The 26,347-nt window shown below is 42.4% G+C and overlaps 1 protein-coding gene across 3 annotated transcripts in view; it reads right to left on the reverse strand.

The window, feature by feature from the left end:
• The window catches only part of TRIM28 (tripartite motif containing 28), a 38,165-nt gene extending 14,153 nt beyond the window's left edge, over positions 1–24,012 (reverse strand). For 2 of the 3 annotated variants that reach the window (XM_083376266.1, XM_083376265.1), the window contains exons 1-6: positions 23,540–24,012; positions 14,326–14,438; positions 14,054–14,186; positions 8,977–9,112; positions 7,838–7,954; positions 780–894 (exon numbers count right to left, since the gene is read on the reverse strand). In XM_083376266.1, the coding sequence (XP_083232392.1) occupies positions 780–894; positions 7,838–7,954; positions 8,977–9,112; positions 14,054–14,186; positions 14,326–14,438; positions 23,540–23,795 (870 nt within the window). In that variant the 5' untranslated portion in view covers positions 23,796–24,012. The remainder of the gene's footprint in view (positions 1–779; positions 895–7,837; positions 7,955–8,976; positions 9,113–14,053; positions 14,187–14,325; positions 14,439–23,539) is intronic. The other variant, XM_083376267.1, reaches the window with a different exon arrangement.
• Positions 24,013–26,347: the final 2,335 nt, after the last annotated feature.

The raw sequence follows: 26,347 nt of genomic DNA on the forward strand, positions 1-26,347 counted from the left end.
AGTTCTAATTTAAGAAAAAAAATGAATTCCATTGTTAATTCTCAAGATGGACAAATTACATAACAATAAATAATGGAAATATCATAAAAAGGGACAATTTATCCTAAGAACATTAGGTCAATTTTTTAAAAAAAAATAATGGAAATAAATCAAAACATTCAGGGAATTTAAAAATAAAATCTGAATTGAAATCACATATATATTTTTCTTAGAAATTATTCAGAGTATAAATGTAAAGTATCACAACAGCAACAAGAAGCAGTTATTTCAATTTGGGAAAGAAAAACCTTGTCAACAATACAAGAATCAAAGATCAAAATTGGGAGAACATGCAACCGTAAATTATATATATTCACAACAGAAGTCAACCCCAAACTCAAGAAGAAATGTGTCTTACAACAGATTATACAGCAAGGCAAACAACGGTATTTGGAATGTAGCTTTAAAAAAAAATACTAAAAGCAATTTGAAAAAAAAATGACTTAAATTGATATCAACAGCTATTAAAGTTTAACATATAAATATCTAAGTAAGAGTGCTTGTTGAAAAAAATGAAGCAATTGAACTTTTTACATTTTAATTATACTGTTACCCTACTTCTTGCATTTCTATTTTTGATCTATTTTTTCTACAATCCTTAGACTAATAAAACTAATCAAATACTTAAAAAAGAGAAAATGAAGACACTGTATAAGATGGTATTGAATCCTACAATTATAGAAGTTTGTAGCTCAACATTACATACACAGCACTAGCCAATATTCTCTTTCCTGTCTTACCTGTGCATCACTAACCAGCACTTTAGCACGTTTATTGAGCTCCTTCATAATTTGCAGGATAGACATCTTCACATCTACCTGCACACGTTTCTGCACATCTGCCACCTGCCGGATCCTGTTGAGGCAATAGCAAATTATTTATCATGCAAAAAATGAAAAATACATTGTTTCCAACCCAAAATAAAGATATTATTCTTGTTTCAAGTAGGCTACTGTTTGGAAGATGTTATTTCAGGTTTCAGCTGAAATAAAAACCAGAGCTTCTCATGGAATAATTTATGCCCTTTTCTGTTCTACATAACCTACATGTGTGACAACCTTCCTATCTTCCTTAATCTGCCAACACTACAGGTAGTCCTCAACTTACAATCACAATTGGGACCACAATTTCCATTGCTAATCAAGGCAGATGTGTGAGATGCCCAATTTATGACCATTTTGCCATGGTTAAGCAAATCACAAAGTTAAGTGAATCACATGGTTAAATGAATCCAGCTTACCCTATTGACTTTGCTTGTTGGAAGCCAAGTGGGAAGATTGCAAATGGTGATCACATGACCCCCACTGCAATCATTGTAAATAAATGCCAGTTGCCAAGTGCCTGAATTTTAATGAGTGTGGAAATGCTGCAATGGTTCTGAGTGTGGGGCCTATTCATAATTCACTTTTTTCATTGCCATCGTAACTTTGAATGGTCACTAAAAGAATGGCTGCAAGTCAAGTACTACCTGTACAAGTCTGGAACATATTTCTGCGTGCCAAATGTATTGTGCATCCCTATTTATCTTTGGTGCCAATCTTTTGTAGAAAGATTGCAATTGCCACCTTTCGTGAACCAGGATTCATTCCGCTCAGTCGTTCAGTCCCTGGTGATCTCATGGCTGGATTATTGTAATGTGCTCTACATGGGGCTACCCTTAAAGAGCACCTGGAGGTTACAGATGGTGGTGAGTGCAGAGGGGCGGGCAGTTTTGGGGGTATCAAGAATGGCCGCTGTAATATCACAGCTTCACAAGCTGCACTGATTGCTGGTCTGCTTTCGGGTGCAATTCAAGATGTTGGTAATCACCTGTAACATGGCATGGCCCCGTACCACTCATGCTGGCAGAGGAGGCATGTTGCCCGATTATTCCGCCTGGCGGGGTCCAGGAGGGCCTTCTCTGCTGTTGCTCCTACCCTCTGGAACATCTTGCCCGCCCTCCACAAGTGACATTGTCCCCAGCCTCCTCTTTTCATAAGGGCCTAAAGATATGGCTCTGCCAGTTAACCTGGACCCCAGTGGGGGAAACAGCACAACAGAGGTAGTTGATCAATCAGCAACAGATCCCACCTCCTCCATTCTGCCCCTGCCCTCCCCACGTGTCCTTGGTTTTTAATTCTTGCTTTTACTTTATTATGTTTTAATGTGTGTGTGTGTGTGTGTGTGTGTGTATATATATTATAAGCCACCCAGAGTTGATATCGTAAGGTTGACGGCCAATAAATTTTATAAATAAATAAAATACTTCACAGAAGATTCTCTATACTTTAAAAGATCATTGCTGTGAGAGCCCTTGAAAATGGCGCACTAAATGGTGGGCCTTTCCCCCCCCCCCCATTTGCTGACACAAACAGTTAACTTTCCTGTCAGAGTTGGCTCTCTGGACGCATGCTCCTCAGATTTGAATGGAAGAAACTAGAGATGACCAATGACAACCCTTGGATGGCCGTGTAATTGCCTGAGAAATCTACACAACTGCAACTGTAAGTAAGAGCAGTTGGGTCTCCATCTTTTCTTGCAGCTGTTTGTATTTTTAGGCACACTTCTGTTTTTAATATCACTTTCTGAAGCTTGTTAACAACTTGGTTGAATGCTGATTTTCCTATACCTTTTTTCTTGATTGCAAAAGTAAAGTTTGTCTTATTTTAGAGCTTTAAAGTATTTTCTCTTTCACTGCAAGGAAATCAGCAATCCAAGGGTTTTCTTTTTTTAGTGTGAGTGATCTGATTTATAACCTTTATTTTAGGATGCTATTCTAAGGTTTTTGTATTTTACTACTTTTTGTAAAAGAACTCTGTTGCTTCATTTATATTTATATATACTTTTTTCTTTATATACACTCTTGTTCTCTTGTTGTTGTTTATTCTCTTGCTGTAAAAATCATTACCTTAGTTTCTTCTGTGGTTAATTTGTTATAGAAATCTACTCTTTTGTCCTTGATTAAAAAAACTGCTTACGCTTTGTTGTCAAAGCTTGTGTCAACCCTACAACGAACCTGGCTGCAGCCATTTTATTCATTCTAAGTTTCCACAAGATTGGAAGGGTGGATGGGTGGAGGATTTCTACTAGTCTAAACATTTTACTGTCCTGTGGGAACCAAGGTCATTTCTTTCAGTTAGATGGGGGCATGAGCATTTAGTTAGAAACCCCGCCAAACTCTTCTATAGCTAATTGCATAGCACTGGGGTGGGAAGTTTAACTTTGTAATATTGTTTCTCTCTGAAGGGAACTTCAGACTTGGTTTCACTTTTGACCATGCAGATACTATGTAACCAATAAACATGTTCTTTGAGGAAATCTCAAGCCTTGGAGTTCTGATTTATCTGGTCTTGTCTATCAGAACCCTGACAGCTTGGTTATAAGGAAAAGTGGGATTGTATTAAAACCAAGGCAATAATAAATTAAGGACTCTGAATATTATACATTCTATATGTTCTATAATGCCCCCCCCCCCCCGCAAAAGAGATATAAAAGAGATGGGACTCAGATGATTTTAACATTAAAGCCTTCTCGGAAACCTTTGTAAAAAATTTCTTTGCTAACTTACAAGTTTAAATGAAAAATTAGCAAAAGATTTGATGAATTTGTCACTATTTCAAATCATCCTAATCAGCCATGCAATTGGATAAAGTGAAAATAAATTTGCTGTTAAGATTTGAAAGACAAAGGGTTTGCTTGAAAATTGGAGATTTGCTCGGGAAGGCTAAAAGGGGTATTAATGAACAGGACTTTCTTAGGAAAGTTGATGAATACTGTGGGGAAAAACCGTCATGTATAACAGCTGTCAAGAGACATGATCCAATTTGCAGGGAAGTTTATTGAACAAGTACTATGGAGATATCTTTAATGCAGAGCTACAATTTTTTGGGAGTGAGAAGCAGATTCTATTTATAATTTTAAAGAAAAGATGATAGACTGGAGGTTTTTTATTAGAATCAATCGATATTTGATCCTGGATGAATCAAAAACAATGATTGCAGTGGATTTATGAGAGATTCAAGGCTACTTGTGGAATTTCTGCAGGTTAAATATAATAATAGATTGCTAACAAAGGGCTTTGAAGTTTAGCTTTGTTGTTGGAACTATCCGTTACCTGCATTTTTATAGTAGATAGTAGGTCCAATCTGTTGATGGATAATATATTTCTTTCTATCTATCTATCTATCTATCTATCTATCTATCTATCTATCTATCTATCTATCTATTTGATTTATATACTGCCCTTCTCCCGAAGGACTCAGGGCGGTGTACAGGGCAATAAGAATAAGAATACAGGATACAAGATTTAAAGTTAAATGATTGTGCCCAATGTAGTAAGTTAGTTAAAAATAATGTTAAAACCCCAAACCCATCAGACCAGGCCGGCTTGTTCGAATAGATAAGTTTTTAGATCACGCCGGAAGGAGCAAAGGTCGGGGGCCATTCGTAGTTCAGCCGGTAAGCGGTTCCAAAGGACTGGTGCGCCAAGAATGCTCTCCCCCTGGGGGTCACCAGTCGACATTCTCTGACCGGTGTTACCCTGAGGAGGCCGTCTCTGTGGGAGCGTACAGGACGGAGGGAAGTTGACGCCGGCAGTAGGTGCTCCCGTAGGTAATCCGGACCCATGCCATGTAGGGCTTTATATGTCATCACCAGCACCTTGAATCTCACCCGGAAGGCAACTGGGAGCCAATGCAGCTCACGGAGCAGAGGTGTAACATGGGAGTATCGGGAGACCCCCAAAAGAACTCGCGCAGCTGCATTCTGTACCAGCTGAAGCTTCTGAGTGGTCCTCAAGGGCAGCCCCATGTAGAGAGCATTGCAGTAGTCTAAACGAGAGGTCACAAGTGCATGAGTGACTGTACGTAAGGCATCCAGGTCCAGATAGGGTCGCAACTGGCGCACCAGACGAACCTGGGCGAAGGCCCCTCTAGTCACAGCTCCTATATGATCTTCTAAGGAGAGCTGTGAATCTAAGAGGACACCCAAATTGCGAGCCTTATCTACAGGGGGTAGTAACTCACCCCCAATAGTAAGAGATGGGATAATCTGAATTTCCTGAGATGCCGGTATATACAGCCACTCAGTCTTGTCAGGGTTGAGTTGAAGCCTGTTCCTCCCCATCCAGACCCGGACCGCTTCCAGGCAACGGGACATCACGTTGAGGGCATCACTGGGGTGGTTTGGGGTCGAAATGAAAAGCTGGGTATCATACCCCACTCCAAAACCATGGATGATCTCACCTAGGGCTTCATATAGATGTTAAACAGGAGAGGTGAGAGGACCGACCCCTGAGAAACTCCATAAATGAGAGGTCTCAGGGTCGATCTCTGCCCACCCGTCAACACCGCCTGTGAACGTTCCAGAAGGTAGGAGGAGAACCACTGAAAAACAGTGCCTCCCACTCCCAACCTCCTGAGATGCCACAGTAAGATACCATGGTCGATGGTATCAAAAGCCGCTGAGAGGCTTTTATTGTATTTTAATATGTAGCAATTTTGCAAATATAGATGTAGAGGTTCATAAATTATGGACCTGTTTTGCAAGTGGGGGAACAGCTACAGCTGAAATATATTTATCAGCATTCAACCAGGGGACATTTTATATATATTTGAATACTTTGTCCTATACATTTTTTTCTTTGTCTTTGTTTGGTATTCTTTCTTTTTCGAATCTATATTTTAACTTTGAAAATAAATATAAAATTTACAAAAAAATCATCTCTGGAAATATAGAGCAGCAATCCAAACTAGTGGAAGATGTCAAGTTAGAGAAGACTAAGCTAGTAGCAGATATACAACAATCCAGGGAAAGTTCTCTTTCCAAATAGGTGCCTTCTTAGATTGACAAATATTTGTATTTTTATTATAATTTATTTATTAAATAATTATATACATGGATAAGTTCCATTATATTAGTTTTAAGGAAGAGATATGCACCTCCTAAAACCTGTTCATGGCTGGATAATGTATCACAAGACAAATCTAAACATGGCCAATTATGTTTTACCCACAGAATAAACACCACTTAATTGTTATTTACAAACCACAATGATTATGTTTAGACACAACACTAACCCAAAGTTAACAAACCATTTTATTGCTGTGGAGAATGTGTAATGAGAAAATTGGGTCTTTCACATGAGCCACAAAACAGGCCAGCTTCAAAAGGAGTTAAAGGAAGAAAAAAAATAAAGTCCACATTGAGTTTGGTTATTTCCTATTATATATATCTAAAAAAAAATTTACACAAATATGAGCTGTCACTGTTGTGACTACTGCCTGTCGATGGCCTTTGGTTAGGCTGAAACAGGAAATAAAGATTTGTCCCATGTTTGGGGCCTAGCAAGGTAATCTAAATAGTTAACAAGCATTTAACATATATACAGTCATGCTCGAAATTGTTGGCACCCCAGAAATTTTTCCAGAAAATCAAGTATTTCTCACAGAAAAGTATTGCAGGAACACATGTTTTGCTATACATAGGTTTATTCCCTTTGTGTGTATTGGAACACAACAAAAAAGGGAGGAAAAAAGCAAATTGGACATAATGTCAAACAAAACTCCAAAAATGGACCGGACAAAATTATTGGCACCCTTTCAAAATTGTGGGTAAATAAAATTGTTTCAAGCATGTGATGCTCCTTTAAACTCACATGGGGCAAGTAACAGGTGTGGGCATATAAAAATCACACCTGAAAGCAGATAAAAAGGAGAGAAGTTCACTTAGTCTTTGCATTGTGTGTTTGTGTGTGCCACACAAAGCATGGACAACAGAAAGAGGAGAAGAGAACTGTCTGAGGACTCGAGAACCAAAATTGTGGACAAATATCAACAATCTCAAGGTTACAAGTCCATCTCCAGAGATCTAGATTTGCCTTTGTCCACAGTGCGCAACATTATCAAGAAGTTTGCAACCCATGGCACTGTAGAGCCCAGTGTCAGAAAGCTGGGTTTGCGTCCGAGATCTTGGGTCTTCCAGCAGGACAATGACCCCAAATATACGTCAAAAAGCACCCAGAAATGGATGGCAAGAAAGCGCTGGAGAGTTCTGAAGTGGCCAGCAATGAGCCCAGATCTGAATCCCATTGAACACCTGTGGAGAGATCTTAAAATTGCTGTTGGGAAAAGGCGCCCTTCCAATAAGAGAGACCTGGAGCAGTTTGCAAAGGAAGAGTGGTCCAAAATTCCGGGCGAGAGGTGTAAGAAGCTTATTGATGGTTATAGGAAGCGACTGATTTCAGTTATTTTTTCCAAAGGGTGTGCAACCAAATATTAAGTTAAGGGTGACAATAATTTTGTCTGGCCCATTTTTGGAGTTTTGTTTGACATTATGTCCAATTTGATTTTTTTCCTCCCTTTTTTGTTGTGTTCCAATACACACAAAGGGAATAAACCTGTGTATAGCAAAACATGTGTTCCTGCAATACTTTTCTGTGAGAAATACTTGATTTTCTGGAAAAATTTCTGGGGTGCCAACAATTTCGAGCATGACTGTGTGTGTGTGTGTGTGTGTGTATGTGTGTGTGTGTGTATATATGTATGTGTGTGTGTGTGTATACACACACACACACACACACATATCCATTCAGCTTATTGTTCTTACAAAGAATTCAGATCAATTAATTTCACGATTTTATCCTCAAATTTCAAGATTAGCAAGGTTAGATATAAAGACTCTTAACTCATAACTATGTTTGTCAATTTATAGCCCAAACTCCACTAAAATGTATCAGAAGGAGCTGTCTTTCTGTCTCCTCAAGATTAGACATTCAATGTTAACTCATAAGGATCACAGTTTCTTAATAAAGGACACTTACGAGGTGCGCACTTCCTTGGTTGATTTCTGGAGATTGGCATTTTTATCCCCAAGGCGCTTGACCAATGAAGCCAGCATCTTGCGTTGATTCTTGACTGCATCCTCCAAGAACTGGTACCTACAGACATATTATTTTAAACATTTGTTATCAAAAGCTTTTCATGAGTACACAGTTAGTTTAGCAACCACAGGAGAGAGTTTTCCTAAAGTATTTGACATTACAGGGACTTAATGTTAATTGACAGCAATTGGGACCAGAATTGCCATTGTTTAGTGACACAGTCATAAAGTGTGACATCACATGATCATGCCACAGAGTGATAGCAATTCTGGCGGTCACAATTGCCTTTAGTGAGTATCACATTGGTAGCTAAAGGAGGATCCACATGAATTCAAGCTTTGACTTTCTTATGGCTTCCTCGCTGAAGTCAGCAGGGAGCATCAGAAATTATGATCATTTGATTACAGTATCATTGCCACAGCTGGAACTCCAAGGGCCAGTCATAAGTACAATTTGTTCAGTATTGGCGCAAGTGCAGTCACTGAACAAAGCACTACCTGTATCGATACTCCATTTCAACCAAGGCCAGAGAAAGAAGACTACTGCTAGACATAAAGAAGACAATTTGCTAGACAGCACACAAGTTCAATTATCTTCTAATACATTATATTGAGTTTACCTTTTTTACAAAGTGGGAAAAGGAGAATTAAACTTATGAAAGCTGCTGAATACAGAAATAGTCTATGTGTATTTTAAGCACATTTAATGGAACATGCACATACGTACAACAAAAAATAAAAAGAGAAGCAAGATTAGAATGATCACTTGAAACTCTGTCCCCCAGAAACTGCAGCATTTGCAGCATCCTCAAACAGTACCTATCAGTAGTCAAAATACTCAAAATGTTAAATGCTCAGAATCTCAGGAAATAAAACTAAATATCTTAAAATCACCATATTCTTATGTAGATATCATTTTAAAAAATGTGTTAAGAGGAAAGTTCACAACACTGCACAAAGACAGACAGGAGTATCTGAGAACCTGAAAGGACTACTAAGCCATGGCCCAGGATTATGAACCCTACACATAAACTGCAGAATCATCCAAAATTAATGGGTACAATCTACAGAAAAGCTTACTGGTGATCTTTGTGAGCATTCAGCTGACAGTCCCGGCACGTCAGGGTGTCACAGGTGTCACAGAACAGAACTAGAGGCTCATGTTTATGGACGGAGCAGTAGATAGTCTTCTCCCTTGCCTGTGATTTGGAGGAGCCTCAACAGAAACAGAAGCAGTAATAGAATGGTTACTTATAGTTTGGCTTGCAGAGACCAAAAGTATAGGACAGGACTTTTCAACGGGTGATACATGTACCACCTGTGGTACTTTGCCACATGGCAGGTGGTACGCGATTGCTAGCCAAGTGTAGCAGGGGAGAGGAATAAGCCGAAGCAAGCCAAGCCTGAGGGAGAGGTAGCTACAGGACTGTCTGGGCTTGGTAGAAACCCCAGGAGCCGGCAGAGCTCCAGCTAAATGGTGCTTCCGGAGCTGGAGGTGAACCGAAGAAAAAAGGGGGGGAGAGAGGAGAGGCTATAAAAGGAGGTGGTTTAGGCAGGAAAGGGGGGGAAAAGGGGAGAGGAGAGGTCAGCCGGCAGGGAGGAAACGGACAGAGAAGCAGCAGCTGTTGTTGAAAGAAAAGGTCCCCTGGTTCGTTTTCTCCAGCCAGGAGAATGCAATCAGCGCTGATGAAATAAAAAGCCGGCATGTCGGAAAGGAGGTGGGTTTATTTAGTTCTGGGTCAGCTGGCAACTTGATTGGGTTACCGTACAGATTTCTGTAGTTTTTATAGCGTTTTGTAATTCAGAGGCTCCTTTGTGTGCTTTGGATATTGGAATATTTTAGTCTGTATTTTAGGCCAGGGCTTTTCAACCTTTTCACCCATTGTACCTCTTTTAGGATAAGGCAATGTCCGAGTACCACCAGTGGCCCACTAAGGTGTCAAAAACTTGACCCCCCCAAAAAAAGGAAAAAAATTGATAAAGTACAGGTAGTCCTCGACTTACAACAATTTGCTTAGTGACTGTTCAAAGTTACGACAGCATCGAAAAGTGACTTATGACCTTTTTTCACACTTATGACCATTGCAGCATCCCCAGGGTCATGTGATTTACATTTGGATGCTGGGCAACCAATTCATATTTATGAGTCACATTGTTCCAGGGTCATGTGATCACCTTTTGCAACCTTCTGACAAGCAAAGTTAGTGGGGAAACCAGATTCTTAACCACGTTACTAATTTAATCTCTCTCTCTCCCTATTTTTCTCTCTCCCTCCCTCTTTCTCCTTCTCTCCCTCTCCCTATTTCTCTCTCCCTCGCTTTCTCCCTCCCACCCTCTCCCTTTCTCTCCCTCTATTTCTTTCTCTCCCTCCCTCTCCTTCTTTCTCCATTTCTCTCTCCCTCTCTCCCATTGTCCCTTCCTTCTTTCCTTCCTTCCCTCCCTGTTTTTTCCTCCATCCCTCGCTCCCTCCCATTGTCATTTCCTTCCTTCCTTCCAAACCCATTTTTACCAAGAAACCTGATGCCCACTTAACTCTTTATGAAGCACCGGAGGAAAGTTGGGGAAGATCTATCAACGATACTCGGAGGTTGCCAGCTCATTTAATAAGCTTTATTCCAGCAACAGAAACACCTCATATTCGCTCAGTCGATCCATGTGCGCCAACAATGCTGCTGTGGACCGCAGGGCAGGAAGGCGCCCTTCACACGGGAGGGATGGACGTCACGCCAAAGCGCCCTTCGCCCCGCTGCCTTCTGCAGATGCGGCTGGAGTCCCGGGTGGGGGGAGATCCAGGGCTGAGGCGCACTCAGGGAAGCGCACGACAGCAACTCACTCCAGCTGCTCTTGGGGGACAGAGGCACAAAGCCGGCCAGACAGGGCTCGGAGTGGTTGACCATCCCGGACCACAGCTGCGCTTCCACCTTTCCCAGGGCGGCCCCCACAGACAGAGCGCAGCACAGGGAAGATGCAGCAAAGCTCGTCCCGGAGCCTCCTTCTGCTGGAAGCCTGCGGTGGTGGCATAACGGGGCTTGCAAAAAATCGGGCGGGCGGCGGTGGCTGCTCACAGCGCCGGCCAAGGCCACTATCAAGCTCCGGGCTTGACAATCAACCAGGCGGGGGGGGGGGATCCACACAGCAACCCGGCTACCCGGATTTGAGCCACCGACCAGAGGAGAGCACTGCTGATCAGCAACATTCTGCAACCTTCTCTCGGGGCCGCTAGCACAGTCAGCTGGGAAAACCGGTGCTTTTGAGCAGGAGCAACTTATTATTATTAATTTTATTTGTATACCGCCCTTCTCCCGAAGGACTCAGGGCGGTGAACAGGGCAATACATGTTAAAAGACAGGATACAAAAATTAAAAAAGATTAAACAAGTGCCCAGAACTCTTAAATAGATTAAAACGCATTTAAAAGTAATAAAAACCCAACCCCCTCCCATCAGGCCAGGCCAGCTTGTTCAAAGAGATACGTCTTTAGATCGTGCCGGAAGGAGCGAAGGTCGGGCGCCATCCGGAGCTCAACCGGAAGACGGTTCCATAAATCCGGCGCGCCCACAGAGAACGCCCTCCCCCTGGGGGCCACCAGTCGGCATTCTTTGACCGGTGGCACTCTGAGGAGACCCTCTCTGTGGTAGCGTATTGGGTGGAGGGAAGTTAATGCCGGCCACAGGTGCTCCCCAAGGTATTCCGGACCCATGCCATGTAGGGCTTTGTAGGTCAATACCAGCACCTTGAACCTCACCCGGAAGACAACTGGGAGCCAATGCAGCTCACAGAGCAGAGGTGTAACATGGGAGTATCGGGAGACTCCCAACACAACTCTCGCGGCTGCATTCTGTACCAGTTGGAGCCTCTGAGTGGTCTTCAAGGGCAGCCCCATGTAGAGAGCGTTGCAGTAGTCTAAACGAGAGGTCACGAGCGCATAAGTGACCGTACGCAGGGCATCGGATGCCGGTATGCACAGCCACTCAGTCTTGTTGGGGTTGAGTTGAAGTCTGTTCCTCCCCATCCAGACCCTAACCGCTTCCAGGCAACGGGACATCACGTCGAGGGCATCACTGGGGTGGTTTGGGGTCGAAATAAAAAGCTGGGTATCATCAGCGTACTGATGATACCCAACTCCAAAACCACGAATGATCTCACCCAGCGGTTTCATGTAGATCGTTGAACAGCTGTCAAACCCCGGGCTCCCAGCTGACTGGCAGCCCTGAGAGAAGGTTGCCGACGCTCCCAGCTGTTCAGCAGCATCAGGGCTGCTCACTGGGACTTCCAACTGGCCAGTGGCGTCGGATCCAGAGTCCCAGCCTCCCAGCTGATCGGCGGAGCAACGAGCGGCTGGCAGGCCAGGTAGCCGGGTTGCTGCGCGGATCCCCCCCCCCCTCGGTTGATTGTCGAACCCGGGGCTTGACAGCCGCTCCTGCTTGAAAGGCAGGGCTTGGCAGCCTGTGAGGTGCTCACTCGGGGCTCTCCCGGGGCTGGCAGGCTGAACGGGGACTGGCCTCCCCCTCTCCACGCTAGAGCGGTACCCGCAGAGGTGGCCAAGGGCAAGCAGGGGAAGGCCGCTCCTGCTCAAAAGGCAGGATTCAGCAGCCAGCGAGGTGCTCGCGTGGGGCTCTCCAGGGGCTGGCAAGCCAAATGGGGACTGGCCTCCCCCTCTCCGCGCTAGAGCGGTATCCGCAGAGGCAGCCAAGGGCAAGCAGGGGAAGGCTGCTCCTGCTCGAAAGGCAGGGTTCGACAACCAGTGAGGCGCTCGTGTGGGGCTCTCCCAGGGCTGGCAGGCCGAATGGAGACCAGCCTCCCCCTCTCCGTGCTAGAGCGACACCAGCAGAGGTGGCCAAGGGCAAGCAGGGGAAGGATGCTCCTGCTCGAAAGGCAGGGTTTGGCGGTTGGCAAGGTGCTTGTGCAGGGGCTGTCCAAGGGCTGGCGGGCCATGGGGGAGGAACAGGCCGATTGTCTTACTGGTACCTGGGACTCTGACGCACCTTCCCAGCCATGTGTGCCCCAAAGAAGCGCTGATCAGAAGTCAATCCCGTAGCTGCACGATGAGTCCCTGGGGAGGGTGGGGCCTCGCTCTGCACCTGCGGGCGCCCTCTGTAGGATTTTTGCAGGCTGCTGCCAAGCAGCATGCTTTCCGGCAGCAACTGAGCTGGGAAGGAGCGGAGCACAGGCAGGGGGAAGAGGAAAACAAAACACCGGAATTTGGGGTTGTTTTTTTTGGTGAGCCTTTCTTGCTTGATTCCTGTGTCTTTAAGGGTACAGGGAAGGGATTTGGGGGGGAGAGGGGTGCATTGTTACTACACTGTGGAAGGAGAACTAAGAAGGGCTGACCAGCTAGCTCAGGGATGTACAAAGTTAGAAACTTTAAGACCTGTGGACTTCAACTTCCAGAATTCCTCAACTAGCCATGATGGCTGAGGAATTCTGAAAGCTAAAGTCCACAAGTCTTTAAAGTGCCAAGTTTGAAGACTCCTGAGCTAGCTGGTAGTGCTGCATATTAATAAACATGGATACATTCATCATACATTTGTCAGTGCAAAGGGAAAGTGATTCAGCAAAGGAACAGCCACCAAAGAAATTAAAACTGGTACTTTTTTTCCTTTTTTCCTACTGTTTGTAATATTTTATTAGATTATAGAATAAAATACAAAAGCAAATAGTAGGACACAGTGGGGAGGAAAAAGGGGGGAAAGTGAAGGGGAGAAGGGAAAAAGAACAGACTTCCTCTGTTGCAGTAGAAGGAAACATTAACGTGGAACCTCAACTTTTTACTTTTCCATATTATAAACTAGCCATTTCTATAACAACCAATGAATCTAATCAGTAAAACCCAAAATCCTCCCCCTTTTTTAAGTCATCACGTTTTTGACACCTTGCTAAGCACTGGTGGTACTCAAATATTGTCATGCCCTAAAAGTGGTACAATCTCTGATAAGGTTGAAAAGCCCTGGTATAGGAGATGCCAATGTGTATATGAAAACAGCTTATTTCAGTGTACCAAGTGTAGTAAGGTTAGAAGGATGTTCATTACTTTTCTCAGCCACAATTATTTGTATGCCTTATCTGTTTAGCATATTCACCAAGTCAAGTTTACATTTTTTTTCATACCTGTCTCTATGATTAGTATCATGAGGCCTTCTCTTTGTGTTACTTCATACCTGTGGATCGGACTGTATGGTCCTTAGTGTACTTCACTCTCTGATGGGCCTCCACACATGTCTCACACAGAGGCTCTTGGCACTCCACACAAAAGCTGGTGGCAGGAGCATTATCCTCACAACTAGTGCAACACTAATAGGAAAAGGCTACTGATTAATCAATCAAATAATAATGATAATGATAATAATGGTAATAATAACAATAATATTTTTTTAAAAAAGGTCTCATCTCCAAGTCTGGAGATGTAAAATAGACAAGCCACAACTATTACCTGATTAGCATCCCTAGCATCGCCAAGAGCTTCCGTGTCACCATCCCTCAAAAAGTAATTCTCCACAATGTCTTTAAGATAACATTGATGCTTGCAAACTGGACAATCAACCACTGGGGGATAAAAAAGGAAATTTAAAGTCTACAGGTGTATAGAACAAAAGCAAATACTTCTTTTCAAATATCATTCTAGCTATATTTTCAGCAACTTTTCCTGATGGCAACTGATCACTTTACAGTTAAAACCAGCACTTTGAATTGTATTTGGAAGCTTATTGGTAATCATTTCAAGGTTCAGAAAAGTATATAATCTAACATGTGAAGATCTTTGCAGTTACACTCACATCTATTGTCAGTTTCCAATAGGAACAGGCAAATAAAAAGCGTGTGAGAGCTTGCTTGCTCGCTCTAGATGTATTAAGTCTAATAAACTACATCTATGGTTGATCAAAAGTTTTTAAAATATAAAGGGTTGAAAAACTTTATTCTGTCAAAATACTGCTGAATTTTTCTTTGTTCAAATTTCCTGTTTTCTATAAATTTTGTTTATAAAAATTAAGAGTAATATTGCTACTAACATTACTGATTACTTATATTTATGTCACACTCCTGTCAGAGATTATTATCTATGAGTATGACCAATGCCATTTCGGTTCCATATGTGAGTCCAAAACCTGACTAAAAAGAGTCCAGATAATCTTTTTCCACCAAGATTCTCTGGAGTTGTAACGCCACCACCTTCTCAACCACCTTTCCTAGAATGGGGAGATGGGAAACTGGAAGAAAACCATCCAGAATGGTAGGGTCCAGCAATGGTTTCTTGAGTAGGAAGCAATCTTTAAAAATCGGGACAATCCCTCCAACAAAGATGAATTCACCATCAGATGGAGTCACCCATATGATACCTAAGAGGCAGCCTTAACCAGACAGGAGGGGCATAGATTAAATGCACACATGATGGTGTTTGCATTCTGTAGGACTCTCTCTACTTCCTCAGGTCCAACAGAATCAAACTGATCCCAGATATTTGGGTAAAACTGCTTCCCGGGCCATCTTCACAGGATTTGCTAACAAGCTTGGTATCCAAATGGGAATGAATCTGAGCAATTTTATATGTTCGGAGAATTCCTTCACACAACTCTGCAGATGGATCTTTGGGCCTTCCCTTTCAAGGAGTCTGGGTGAACCTAAACAGGACCACCGGGTAGCATTCCGTGGATGCAGTAACAGCTTCATTTTCCTATAGACATCTGGACTGTTTTTAGCTCCCTCGACCTCAATATTATTTATTGCTTTTATTTATATAACTTGCCTTTTGTCTAACTTTTTCTAAAACACTTGTCTTTAGGACTTTCCAGACACCTGTTTCAATTTCTACTAGTTGAAGGCCAAAAGAATGGGAAATATGGCAATATTTTGTTTATTTGATAAAATTATATAAAAATGTTCTTAAAAGCACATTCAGAGCCCAATGTTTTTTCTTTCCATTAGCTGGCTTTCTTATCTGTTTATTAGCTTGCAAGCACCAATGATTGACTCCATTGGCCTCTCATTTGTACACTTATCTGACATGCAGGCTCTCAAAAACAGATGATATTCTTCTTTCTCTTTTCTCCCCCTCTTCCTAGCCATGTCCTCATTGATTGCGGTTACTTAGTAATCAAAGTATCTTCATTATGTCAGATCCAGCAGCTTGCATCAAGTAATCTTACTCTTAGCCATTTTACAAAAGAAATGCTTACAACAGTGCTTTGTCATTTAAATTAAAAAAGAATCCTCTAAAGCACTCATGACATGGGGTGGGCACGGTTTCCACATTTGACATGCCTGCTCTAAAGGTTTTTCAAAGGCAGTATCAGGAAATAACTCATTTTCAAATTATGGTGCATCACCAGGAGAATCTGGGATACAGTTGCAATTTCCATGCCAGAGCAATTTTATGTTTTAAATTTTGCTTAGAAAAAAAACTTGTTCAGTTCAATAAAACCTTACTCAAATCTTCTGGTGTTATTTGATCTAGATCCAATTAAAATCATTTGGAATTTATTGAACATAATAGCAATTATTTGCTACCATAATTTAAACTATCTTGTTGGAACTGCACAAGAAAAATTTGCCTCATTTTTTTAACACACAAATAATATTTACATACACATGCATATACATGCGTGCATCTCAGTTTCATCTCACTGTAAATCCTGGTTTCTTGCTCAGACATCCTGCCTTGCATCCTTCCTATAATTCACAGTGGCCCCATCCTAAATGATGACATTCTGTCCCCTTAAGAGATTATGGGGCAGAATTCAGCAAGGCAAAAAGCAATGTTTTCAATAGATGAACCAAGAAAATTAAGTCTGATAGGGTGTGTATGAACATACCTACCACCAGATGTTGTTCAGGGAATCAAGTTCTATTTACATAAAATAGTCCCAGAATTAAACTTTTAAATACCACTATCTCACAACATTCATCTGCAATAATCAGGGCAATATTATCTCCTATCATAGTAATGTTTTCAAGACTGAAACAACAATATAAAAGTATGTGAAACATGACTTCCATAACAGAAAAACTATCCAGAGGTAGAAGAGGCCCTACAGATGTCATACATACCCAAATAATGTGCCAGACTAGACTAGTTAATAGTTTAATCAGAAGCAGCTTCATATAGTCAACGTAACTACAATCTGCTATTTACCAGTAGCATAACCATGCAGGAATAAGTACACCTTAGATTAGAATATGGCTGAACATGTATCAAATTAAAATCATTTCTTAGGTTTGTTAAGATGTCAATGTAGAAATTGTTTTGCCTGGGAACAACTTTGCTTTAATACTTTCTCTCACCTACCTTATTCAGTTACACATTGCCCTTCTTTGAAGCATATGAGCACAAAGGTTTTGCACATAGCTGAGTTCACAGTTCTGGGGCAAATCTACCTTCATCAAAATGTATTTGACTAGACCCTCTAATCTTGAACAAAAATGAATCTTTCAGGGAAGAATAGAAAACAGCTGCAGGTAGTATATCTAAATATGCAAATTATTTTAACTACAGCTTATTTTGCTCTCATTTTCATTTGTACATACTTTAATATTATGTGATTAGCTCTAAATAGAACCTAAGGAGTGAATAACATTATTTCACAATGTCTTCTCAAGCTTCAGTTCTGATGATGTACACTATACTTTCTTGAATATTGAATATAAATGGTTGTTAACCAAGTTTCCATCAATTTGAATTCTGTTTCCCAATCAAAAGACATTCACAGGTAGCATAATATGAGAGGATAAAAATCTCCTGATGTAAGTGCTTACCCTTTATTATTCCTGGAGACAGGAAAAATCGGTTTAGGGTTTTTTTGTGTGCTACTTTGGGTACCATTTACTCCCACTAAAAGGTCTACTCCAGTGTTTTTCATTTTTGGCAACTTGTACACATGGACTTCAAGTCCCAGAATTTTCCAGCCAGCATGCTGTGCAAGAGTTGAAGTCCACACATCTTTTAAGTAGACAAAATTGATAAACTCAATCCTGTAAAATCCCAATAGGAAAATAGTTAAGCCTTCACTTCCCTATTACCTCCAGAAAATAGGAACCTGTGCACTGCTTTTAGCAAAAAGAAAAATTAGAAAAAGATATGTTTTTCTCATGCCATGCACAGTAACCTGTTTGCAATAGGAAATGGATACCCTTAAAAAAATCTATTCAAATCTATAACCTAGCCTGCAGCTCTCAGAGAGAAATTTATCAAGGGAAGATGCAGTCCCTGGCAGGAGATAGCTATTGATCTCAAAATGGTACTAAGGACGTATTGTATAGTTCTTGTTTTGCTATGGCTGCTCTTAGATAATTGAAACTCCCATAAAACTATTGAAGAGACTTTGTCTATTCTTTCTTTTCTTGCATAAGTTACATCTATGGAGATGTAATTAAAGGGTCAACACCAGAATCAGATCTGACATTTTAAGAACTGGAAAAAAACCTGCATTGCTGAATTGGTGCTTCTTTCCCCATTTCTCGTTGCTTTCCACCTATCAGAAAGCCTATATAGTAACTGCCTGATCAACCAGAGGTCTGCTGGAGCAGAAGTCCCCAACCTTTGGGGCACCAGGTATCAGTTATGTAGAGAGCTTTTTCCGCAGACCGGAGGGGCCATGGTTTAGTGTGTTGCCTGGTGGATGGGGCTCCGCTTGTTTGTGGGACCCGGTTGCTGGCATGTTGCGGCCTGGTATTAGTCCACCGACCGGGTATTGGGGACCCCTGTGCTAGAGTAGGGCTCTGGTCAAATGAACATGTGGACTTTAAAATCTTAGCTCTCTTAAGTGTGCCAGACATTCATTCATTGGGTTTTTTGGAAATTTTGAGAACCAATGTCAGAATTGCCATTATTTGCTAGCTGCTAGTCTGTGTGTGTGGGGGGGGGGAGGCCTGCAGAAGGAGGGAAAATGCTTATCTCCAGAGACACCATCTCAACATCTCAAGGTCAAAGCGCTGAGAATGAAATGCAACTGGCTGTTGAAGAGACAGTTCCCAAAACAATTTATTCAAATACTATTGGACAAAAAGGGACTTGAAAGGGGGTGGACCTGGGGAAGAACTGAACAGATAAAGTTAACTGGGAAAAGTCAGTTTTGACTTTGCTATATTGTAATCCACTTGGTCTTTAGTAAAGTAAACCTTTTATATCAAATGGAGTCAAGGATCATTCTTACTTAAGGAACCAAGTTAGGGCAGGACTGGCAACCAGTTTAGTCTACTGCTTAAGCCACCAGGCTAAAAAGTGGGAGATAGTCCTGTGTTAGGCATGAAAGCCAGCTGAGTGACATTGGGCCTGTCACTCTCAGTTCAACCCACCCTCCCCTTGTTGTAGGGAAAAATAGGAAGATGTGTTGATATGTTCCCCATATCAAGCTACTTATAAAAATAAAGGCATGGTATAAATAAAACTATTTTTAATCACACTTTTATTGTTTTTATAAATAACTTAAGGCGGTGAACATACTAACAGTCCTTTTTCACACAACTACCCTGTGAGGTGAACTATGCTGAGAGATATTGGTTCAAAGTCACCAGTCAGCTTTCATGTCTAAAGTGGAACTAGAACTGTTTCCTGGTTTCTAACCTGGTGCCTGAACCACGAGACCAGGGGTAGGCAACCTTGGCTCTTTTATGACTCATGGACTTCAACTCCCAGAATTCCTGGGTCAGCCATGCTGAGGAGAGGTTTCCATGCTGAGCCATGCCGGCTCAGGAATTCTGGGAGTTGAAGTCTACAAGTCATAAAAGAACCAAGGTTGCCTACCCCTGCACTAGACCAAACTATTCTGAAGACCTGGGATTTCTCTTCCCCTTTTATTTATAAGACAAGCAATGTTTAATTCAGTAGTACAGATTTCTTTTCAGTCAAGCAGCACTTAAGCTAAGACTTAAACAATTATTTCATCCCTTTTCTCCTCCACTCTCCTGCTGCCTTTCCACTTCTTTTGTGCTAAGGAGGCAGCAAATCAGTGACTTGATTTATGAATAGTTGTTCAAGCATTACTAAGTTAACTATTTTTGCCTATAATGTAATTAGGTTCAAGCTGTACAATTAGTAGCTATTTGTAAACACACACACACACACACACACACACCAATTAAGAATTAAGCAGGACATAATTATACTTGAGAGGCACTTTTGGTTAGCAGGACATTTGTATTCTTTATCTTCCTCTGGAAAATGATCTCACAACGGATTATCTTCCTACACGTTGTATGGTCATTTCCTTTTTTCAGTGGTCTTCTGGAAATCCTTCAGCAATTAGCCTGACTCTGGAAGAAGTTTGTCTTCAGCAGTTAAAGCATCCAAAATTATCATAATATCTACAGTGTGCTCAGTTTCCCAGAAAAGGGGAGAACACTACAGCATGCTTGCCTGATTCGAATAGCCCACCAACCAGTTTTCTCCTTCTATCCAATTAAGGGCTTAAATATTGTATACTTTTACTGCACATAAAGAGGGTATTTGTGCCCTGAAGATCTGATTTAGCTCTGTATGCAAGCCCTTAAATTTTCAGAGGGTTACATAACCCATTCTGAAATTTGGGCAGTCTTGGGATTTTTTAAGTGCCAAGATGAAAGATAATCAGGAGCCAGATTACATTAGAAAAATAAAAATTAATCTTATAGTGCAAATGTGGGAATACATGCACATACTGCGGTCCTTATTTCTGGCAAGTAACTTTGTGTTTCACTCAGGTTGCACTAAAGACTCATTTTTAACCTCATTACAATCATTACAATCTGTACAGTTAACAAAACAATAAACAAATCTTAAGATCATGAAAAATTGAACACCCTTCCAGACACCAATAAATCCCTAAAAGGTAGTTCTTTGACTCTTGTTACAATGCAATCCTCTGTGTTTGAAGAAAATCTCCATTCAGGAATTTGCTATTACATTACTGTAAAATGAGATGGATTTTCAAAAATTACTTTTTTATTGAATTAACGTTAACTCAGAAATGTAACTACAAATAATAGTGTCTGAGACTGATGTTATTAGGGCTTGATGATGCTACTCCCCATGATGTATCCAAAATACATAGTATTTTCCTCTTTCCACCAATTCTTTTAGTATGTAGAATCTATACAGGCTACATGATTGTCATCCATTATATTTTTAAAAAGGTGAGATGACCTGACTATGAACAGATACATTTGGGAATGTTGGGAAACACAGGTATGTTCAAATTCCTCTGATCACTGGGCGCTAAGACTTCCCTTCCACAGCAATTTGCCCTCCCTCTCATTTTTAGAATTTCTTACATATCCCTCACTTTCTCACTCCTTACTTTACATGTCAACTTCTCTCTAGGCTTCTAAAAGAGAACAGATTTATTTTATTTCTGGAAGAGGAGACAAGTTGATATTATTCCACTTTAAACTGTATTCTGAAGTTTATCTTTACCTTTAGATGCAATAGCATTGTTTTGCTTGACTGCAATATGCAAAACATGAGTTCCTGTTATTTATGTGAGATTCAATCAGCTCTCCAGAAAGTAGTTTTGCCCAGAAGGTTGCTTTAATTTTCAGTTCTACAAGAACTAGATAAGATATGGCAGGATCTGTCTCCCTTCTTTCTGCTCCTGAAACCACTCTCATTTTTTTATTATGCATCATTTTAACTTGGGAGATGCTCAAATGAGAGCTGGGAGGATGAACAAACAAACCAGATCAGGGAAGTCTGCAGAGTTCTGAATTAGGCAAAGATTACTGCCCCTATGTTCTGAATGATAGATGGTTTTCCCACTACCTGGTGATATGCTGAAAAGGTATAGTAGTTAAACTAGGAAGAAAACCAAAACAAATTATCTTGCATACAGTAGAAGGAATGATACAATAAAAACCAGGACACACTTAAGCAACTTTTCAGAAGAGAGGGAGAAGAAAGGAAGACAGGACTGATAACAGGACAAAAAATCTTGTGCCATTGTGCTGGATAGCACTTGAACACCAGCAGTATGAAACAACCCATTTTTTGTCATCTAAACATTTTTTGGGGGGGAGAGGGGGCATATGACTTTTCCGTTCAAAAATACAAGAGATGAAAATCAGAAAAGAACTGAAAAAATATTTTTATTCATTCTTTAAAATTCCAATATTTCTGGTTAGAAAGGAAATACCCAAATGTACTCCATCTTTTTAGGGGAAAAAATACCTACATCCAATATACATTTAGACTCTTAAAAATAACATGAATGCACATTTCCTATGAAATTATAATTAGCATTTTGCAGTTAGTTCATTTGTAAAGGTAGTCTTCCTTGCTATAAACTGTCATCAGGATTTAAATTGCATCACCCCTTTTATAAACTATCCATTTCAATGACTTTAGAGAATTAAAAGTGGTGCATTTTCCTTATACTGTTTTTCTTTAACAATAATGTATAATCCACATAAAAACAGATGATTCCTAACTGTACGTCCTAAATGCAGAGAAAGCCCATGATCTGGGCTAATGCCTCCTTAAGTAACACCAGCTGCCTGCAATTAGTGCAGGTTCGCATCCCACCAGGCTCAAGGTTGACTCAGCCTTCTATCCTTCCGAGGTAGGTAAAATGAGGAGCCAGATTGTTGGGGGCAATTAAGCTGACTTTGTAATAATGCCGCTGGGGGGGGGGCGAAAGCCCTAATAAGCAGGCATATACATAGAATGAAGGTTATTGCTAAGCACATTGATTTGTGCTTTAGTTTGTAAGCCGCCCTGAGTCTTCGGGATTTAAAAAAAAAAATTAGCTGCGATTACGCAAGCAATATAAATTTGAGGGGGGCTGCCCCCCCAATACTATGAACTAGCTAAAACACGGGTTTGCGATTTTTCAGCCCGCATGTCGTGAGAATACGAACAAACACACGGGATTAAGGAAGCTACTTCCTTTCAAAAATGAAGAGAGGCGGACACTTCAAGAGGTTTTCAGCCTGTTGATAAAAGCAGCCTTACGACTTAAAGAGGGGGTGGGGGCTGTGGCGTCCCCCTCGCCCATCCCTCGTAGGCTTCACTTCTCGCGATACGCGCTCCAGGACTGTGCACGCTCGACTCGTCGGAATGCGCATGGCTACGCCCCTCCGACTGCACCTCCGCCGCCATACATCAGTCCTCCCCGAGCAAGCCAGACCATCCCCCTCCCCAAGCCCCTTATCAAAAAGAAGCAAGCTAATGCAAACTTCCCCTTGCAACAAGTTCTGTCATTAAGGAACCCAAAATGCACAGCTGGAAGAAAGATCCAAGGACTGAACCCATTCACACACACCCCCCGCCGCCTCGTGTGTTTCCTCCACTACCCTCTCCCGCCTTCATTCACCGCCCCTTTTCCTTTCCTCCATTTTTTTTCACACCAATCTACAGACGTCCTCAGCACAATCGCGCGGGCCTCCCACCCCACCTCCCTCGCGTAAACACACCTCATGCAAGCCTCCCCTTATGCGCGGGACCAACCGCAGTTAAGAAGCGGATTAGTCCATCGGGAGACAACTCTCTGGTACGGCAAAGAAATAACGGGGACAGGAGAATAATAAAAGCTCTCCGCAAAAAGCACGTTTGCATTCTCCGCCCATTGCAAACCTTTTTTTCTTGCCCCTTGCAGAGAAGGGCCAGCATCCTCTCCATCATTTACCCCAGAAAGAGTTCCCGGGCTCTCCCTGCCCAAGCTCGCCACTTCCAGGTCTCTTACCTTGCCCATCCTTGTTGTTGCCGGCCGAGACAGGCTCGACTTTGATACACTCCTTGCAGACGGTGTGGAGGCAAGGAAGGAGCCGCGGATCACGCTCGGAGCGGAGCCGCTCTCGGCACACCCCGCATTTCTCTAGCAAGTCGATACCTTCCACGTTGAGAGGAGTAGAGGAGGAGGAGCGTTGCTTGTCCCCGGCGGTGCCGCCTCCGCCGGCTTCCGCCGGAGCAGAGGCCGTTGCAGTCCCAGAGGCCGACATCGCCGTCCCGGAGCTAGTACTGCTGCTACTTACTGTCGCCGCCACCGGCACCAAGCCGAAAAGCCGCGAAAACGTAGGCGCGAGCAGGTGTGGACCTCGCGAGTCTTGGAACCGCTGAGGCCTCGACGGCACAGCACGCGAGGTCGCTAGACAACGAAAGCAGCGCGCGCAGCTCACCGTCACAGAGGAAGGCCTGATTCTGTCCCCGCTTGCTCGCTTCGGTGCCCCTCCTCCTTATGCACCTCCCACCTCGCCGACTGAACCACGGGTAATTTGAGGAGGGGGCGGAGGGGGAAGAGAGCAAGCTGCTTAGTCTTTTACTGTTCTCCGCCCAGTTGGACCGTATTCTTCAGAAAGGGTGTTTCATTATTAAATAGACATTCAATCCAGCCAATAGTCAAAGGTTGTTTTTTTTTAAAGGAAAGTTCACGTAAAAGAGAAAGATATATCTACCCAATGGAATTCGGCTAGTTTTGTTTAAATTTTTATTCCAGGACAAAAGTTCAAGATCCGCCTCTTAAACAAGGGGTGGATCAAACGAAAGAAGATTTAAGAGATTTGAAACCATGGCAACGTGGCATTCATCCGGGCTGAAAGAGAGTGGGGTTTGGGATTGGCGGGAAAACAGCCAGTAACTGCCTCAAACTGAGAAGCTACCTGAGGGTCGGGCCAATCATTTGATACATCTGTGCGGCTTCCTAAGCGAATTCCTCTTAGCCTCCATGTTGGAAACCAAACTGCCCTTTTCGAGTAAATGACTGAAATGGGTGAAGCTTTTAGGTTACTTACTGTTTCCTAGATGACTGCAAATAGATTCTCAAGTGACAGTATATGGAGAGAGAGAACTATAAGCAGAGACCAGCTTTTGGAGCTAATTTTTTAAAATGGTAGCTGAATTTTTAAGTTACGAATGCCATTAGCCAAAACAAGCCAGAGTTCACATATTAAACTTAAATGACTATTTTGAATCCACAGTAGCTGGGCTTACATATAGACTAGTTTACAAACAAAGCCAGTTGCGGTTAAAGCATCAAACTGGCAATGAGAAGACGGGTTTGGGTTTTAACATGGCTTTTAACTATTGTATTATATTGGGCATGATTATTTAATGTTTTTTAACTTTTGTACTTTGTATTTTGATATTTATTGCCCTGTACACCGCCCTGAGACCTTCGGGAGAAGGGTGGTATAAAAATTTTATAAATATAAATATAATATAAATATAGTTCCAGTCCCATCTTAGGTGTACAGCTGTCTAGCATGACCTTGGTCCAGTCACTAAGCCCTAGTAAGGAGGCAATAGCAAACCACTTGAAAAACCTTGCCAAAAAAACTGCAGAGACTTGTCCAAGTAATCTGAGAATTGGACATAATTGAGTGGAAGAAGTTTATAAACCAGTATAGCTGAGCTCACACAATAAATACATACAATGTGTGAATGCAGTATAGGTGATGCTAAGTTTTGTTGGGGATTCATATACCAGTGAAGATTGATCCACCACATTTTTTTATTTTGCTGATTATTGAGCGCTTAGAGAAATAAGGATAGTAGTATATGCTTAAAATTCTGCAATATTTACGGTAATAAATATATTTATTTATTTGTTTTTATATACCGCCCTTCTCCCGAGGGACTCGGGGCGGTGTACAGAGTAAGGTAGGTATACAGTTAAACAATAGTAAAAAACGATAGTAAAAACAAATGAAACCCCAAGAGCTATCAGGCCAGGCCAGACTGCTGGAACAGGTAAGTTTTTAAGTCGCGCCCGAAGGTCGGGGGCCATCCGGATTTCGGTAGGCAAGCAGTTCCAGAGGGTTGGCGCACCCACTGAGAATGCCCTCCCCCTGGGGGCCACCAGCCGGCATTCTTTGAGCGGTGGCACCCTGAGGAGGCCCTCTCTGTGGGAGCGCACAGGACGGAGGGGTGTTGACGTTGGCAGAAGGTGCTCCCGTAGGTAAACCGGACCCATGCCATGTAGGGCTTTGTATGTCATTGTTAGCACCTTGAATTTCACTCGGGAGGCAACCGGAAGCCAGTGCAGCTCACGGAGGAGAGGTGTGATATGGGAGTATCGGGAGGCCCCCAAAAGTGTTCGTGCAGCTGCACTCTGCACCAGTTGAAGCTTCCGAGTGGCTCTCAAGGGCAGCCCCATGTAGAGAGCGTTACAGTAGTCAAGGCGGGAGGTCACAAGTGCATGGGTGACTGTAGGTAAGGCATCCAGGTCCAGATAAGGTCGTAGTTGGCGCACCAGTCGAACCCGAGTGAAGGCCCCCTTGGCCACAGCTCCTATGTGGTCTTCCAAGGATAGCTGTGAGTCCAGGAGGACACCCAAGTTGCTGGCCCTATTAACAGGGGGTAATAACTCATCCCCGATGTTAAGGGATGGAACGTTCTGAGTATCCTGGCATGCCGGTATGTACAGCCATTCAGTCTTGTCCGGGTTGAGTTGAAGCCTGTTCCTCCCCATCCATTCCCGGACCGCTTCCAGGCAACAGGACATCATGTCGAGGGCATCACTGATGCTGTTTGGAGTTGAGATGAAAAGCTGGGT

The sequence above is a fragment of the Vipera ursinii genome (assembly GCF_947247035.1).
Source record: "Vipera ursinii genome assembly, chromosome: Z".
Classification (NCBI taxonomy): Eukaryota; Metazoa; Chordata; class Lepidosauria; order Squamata; family Viperidae; genus Vipera; species Vipera ursinii.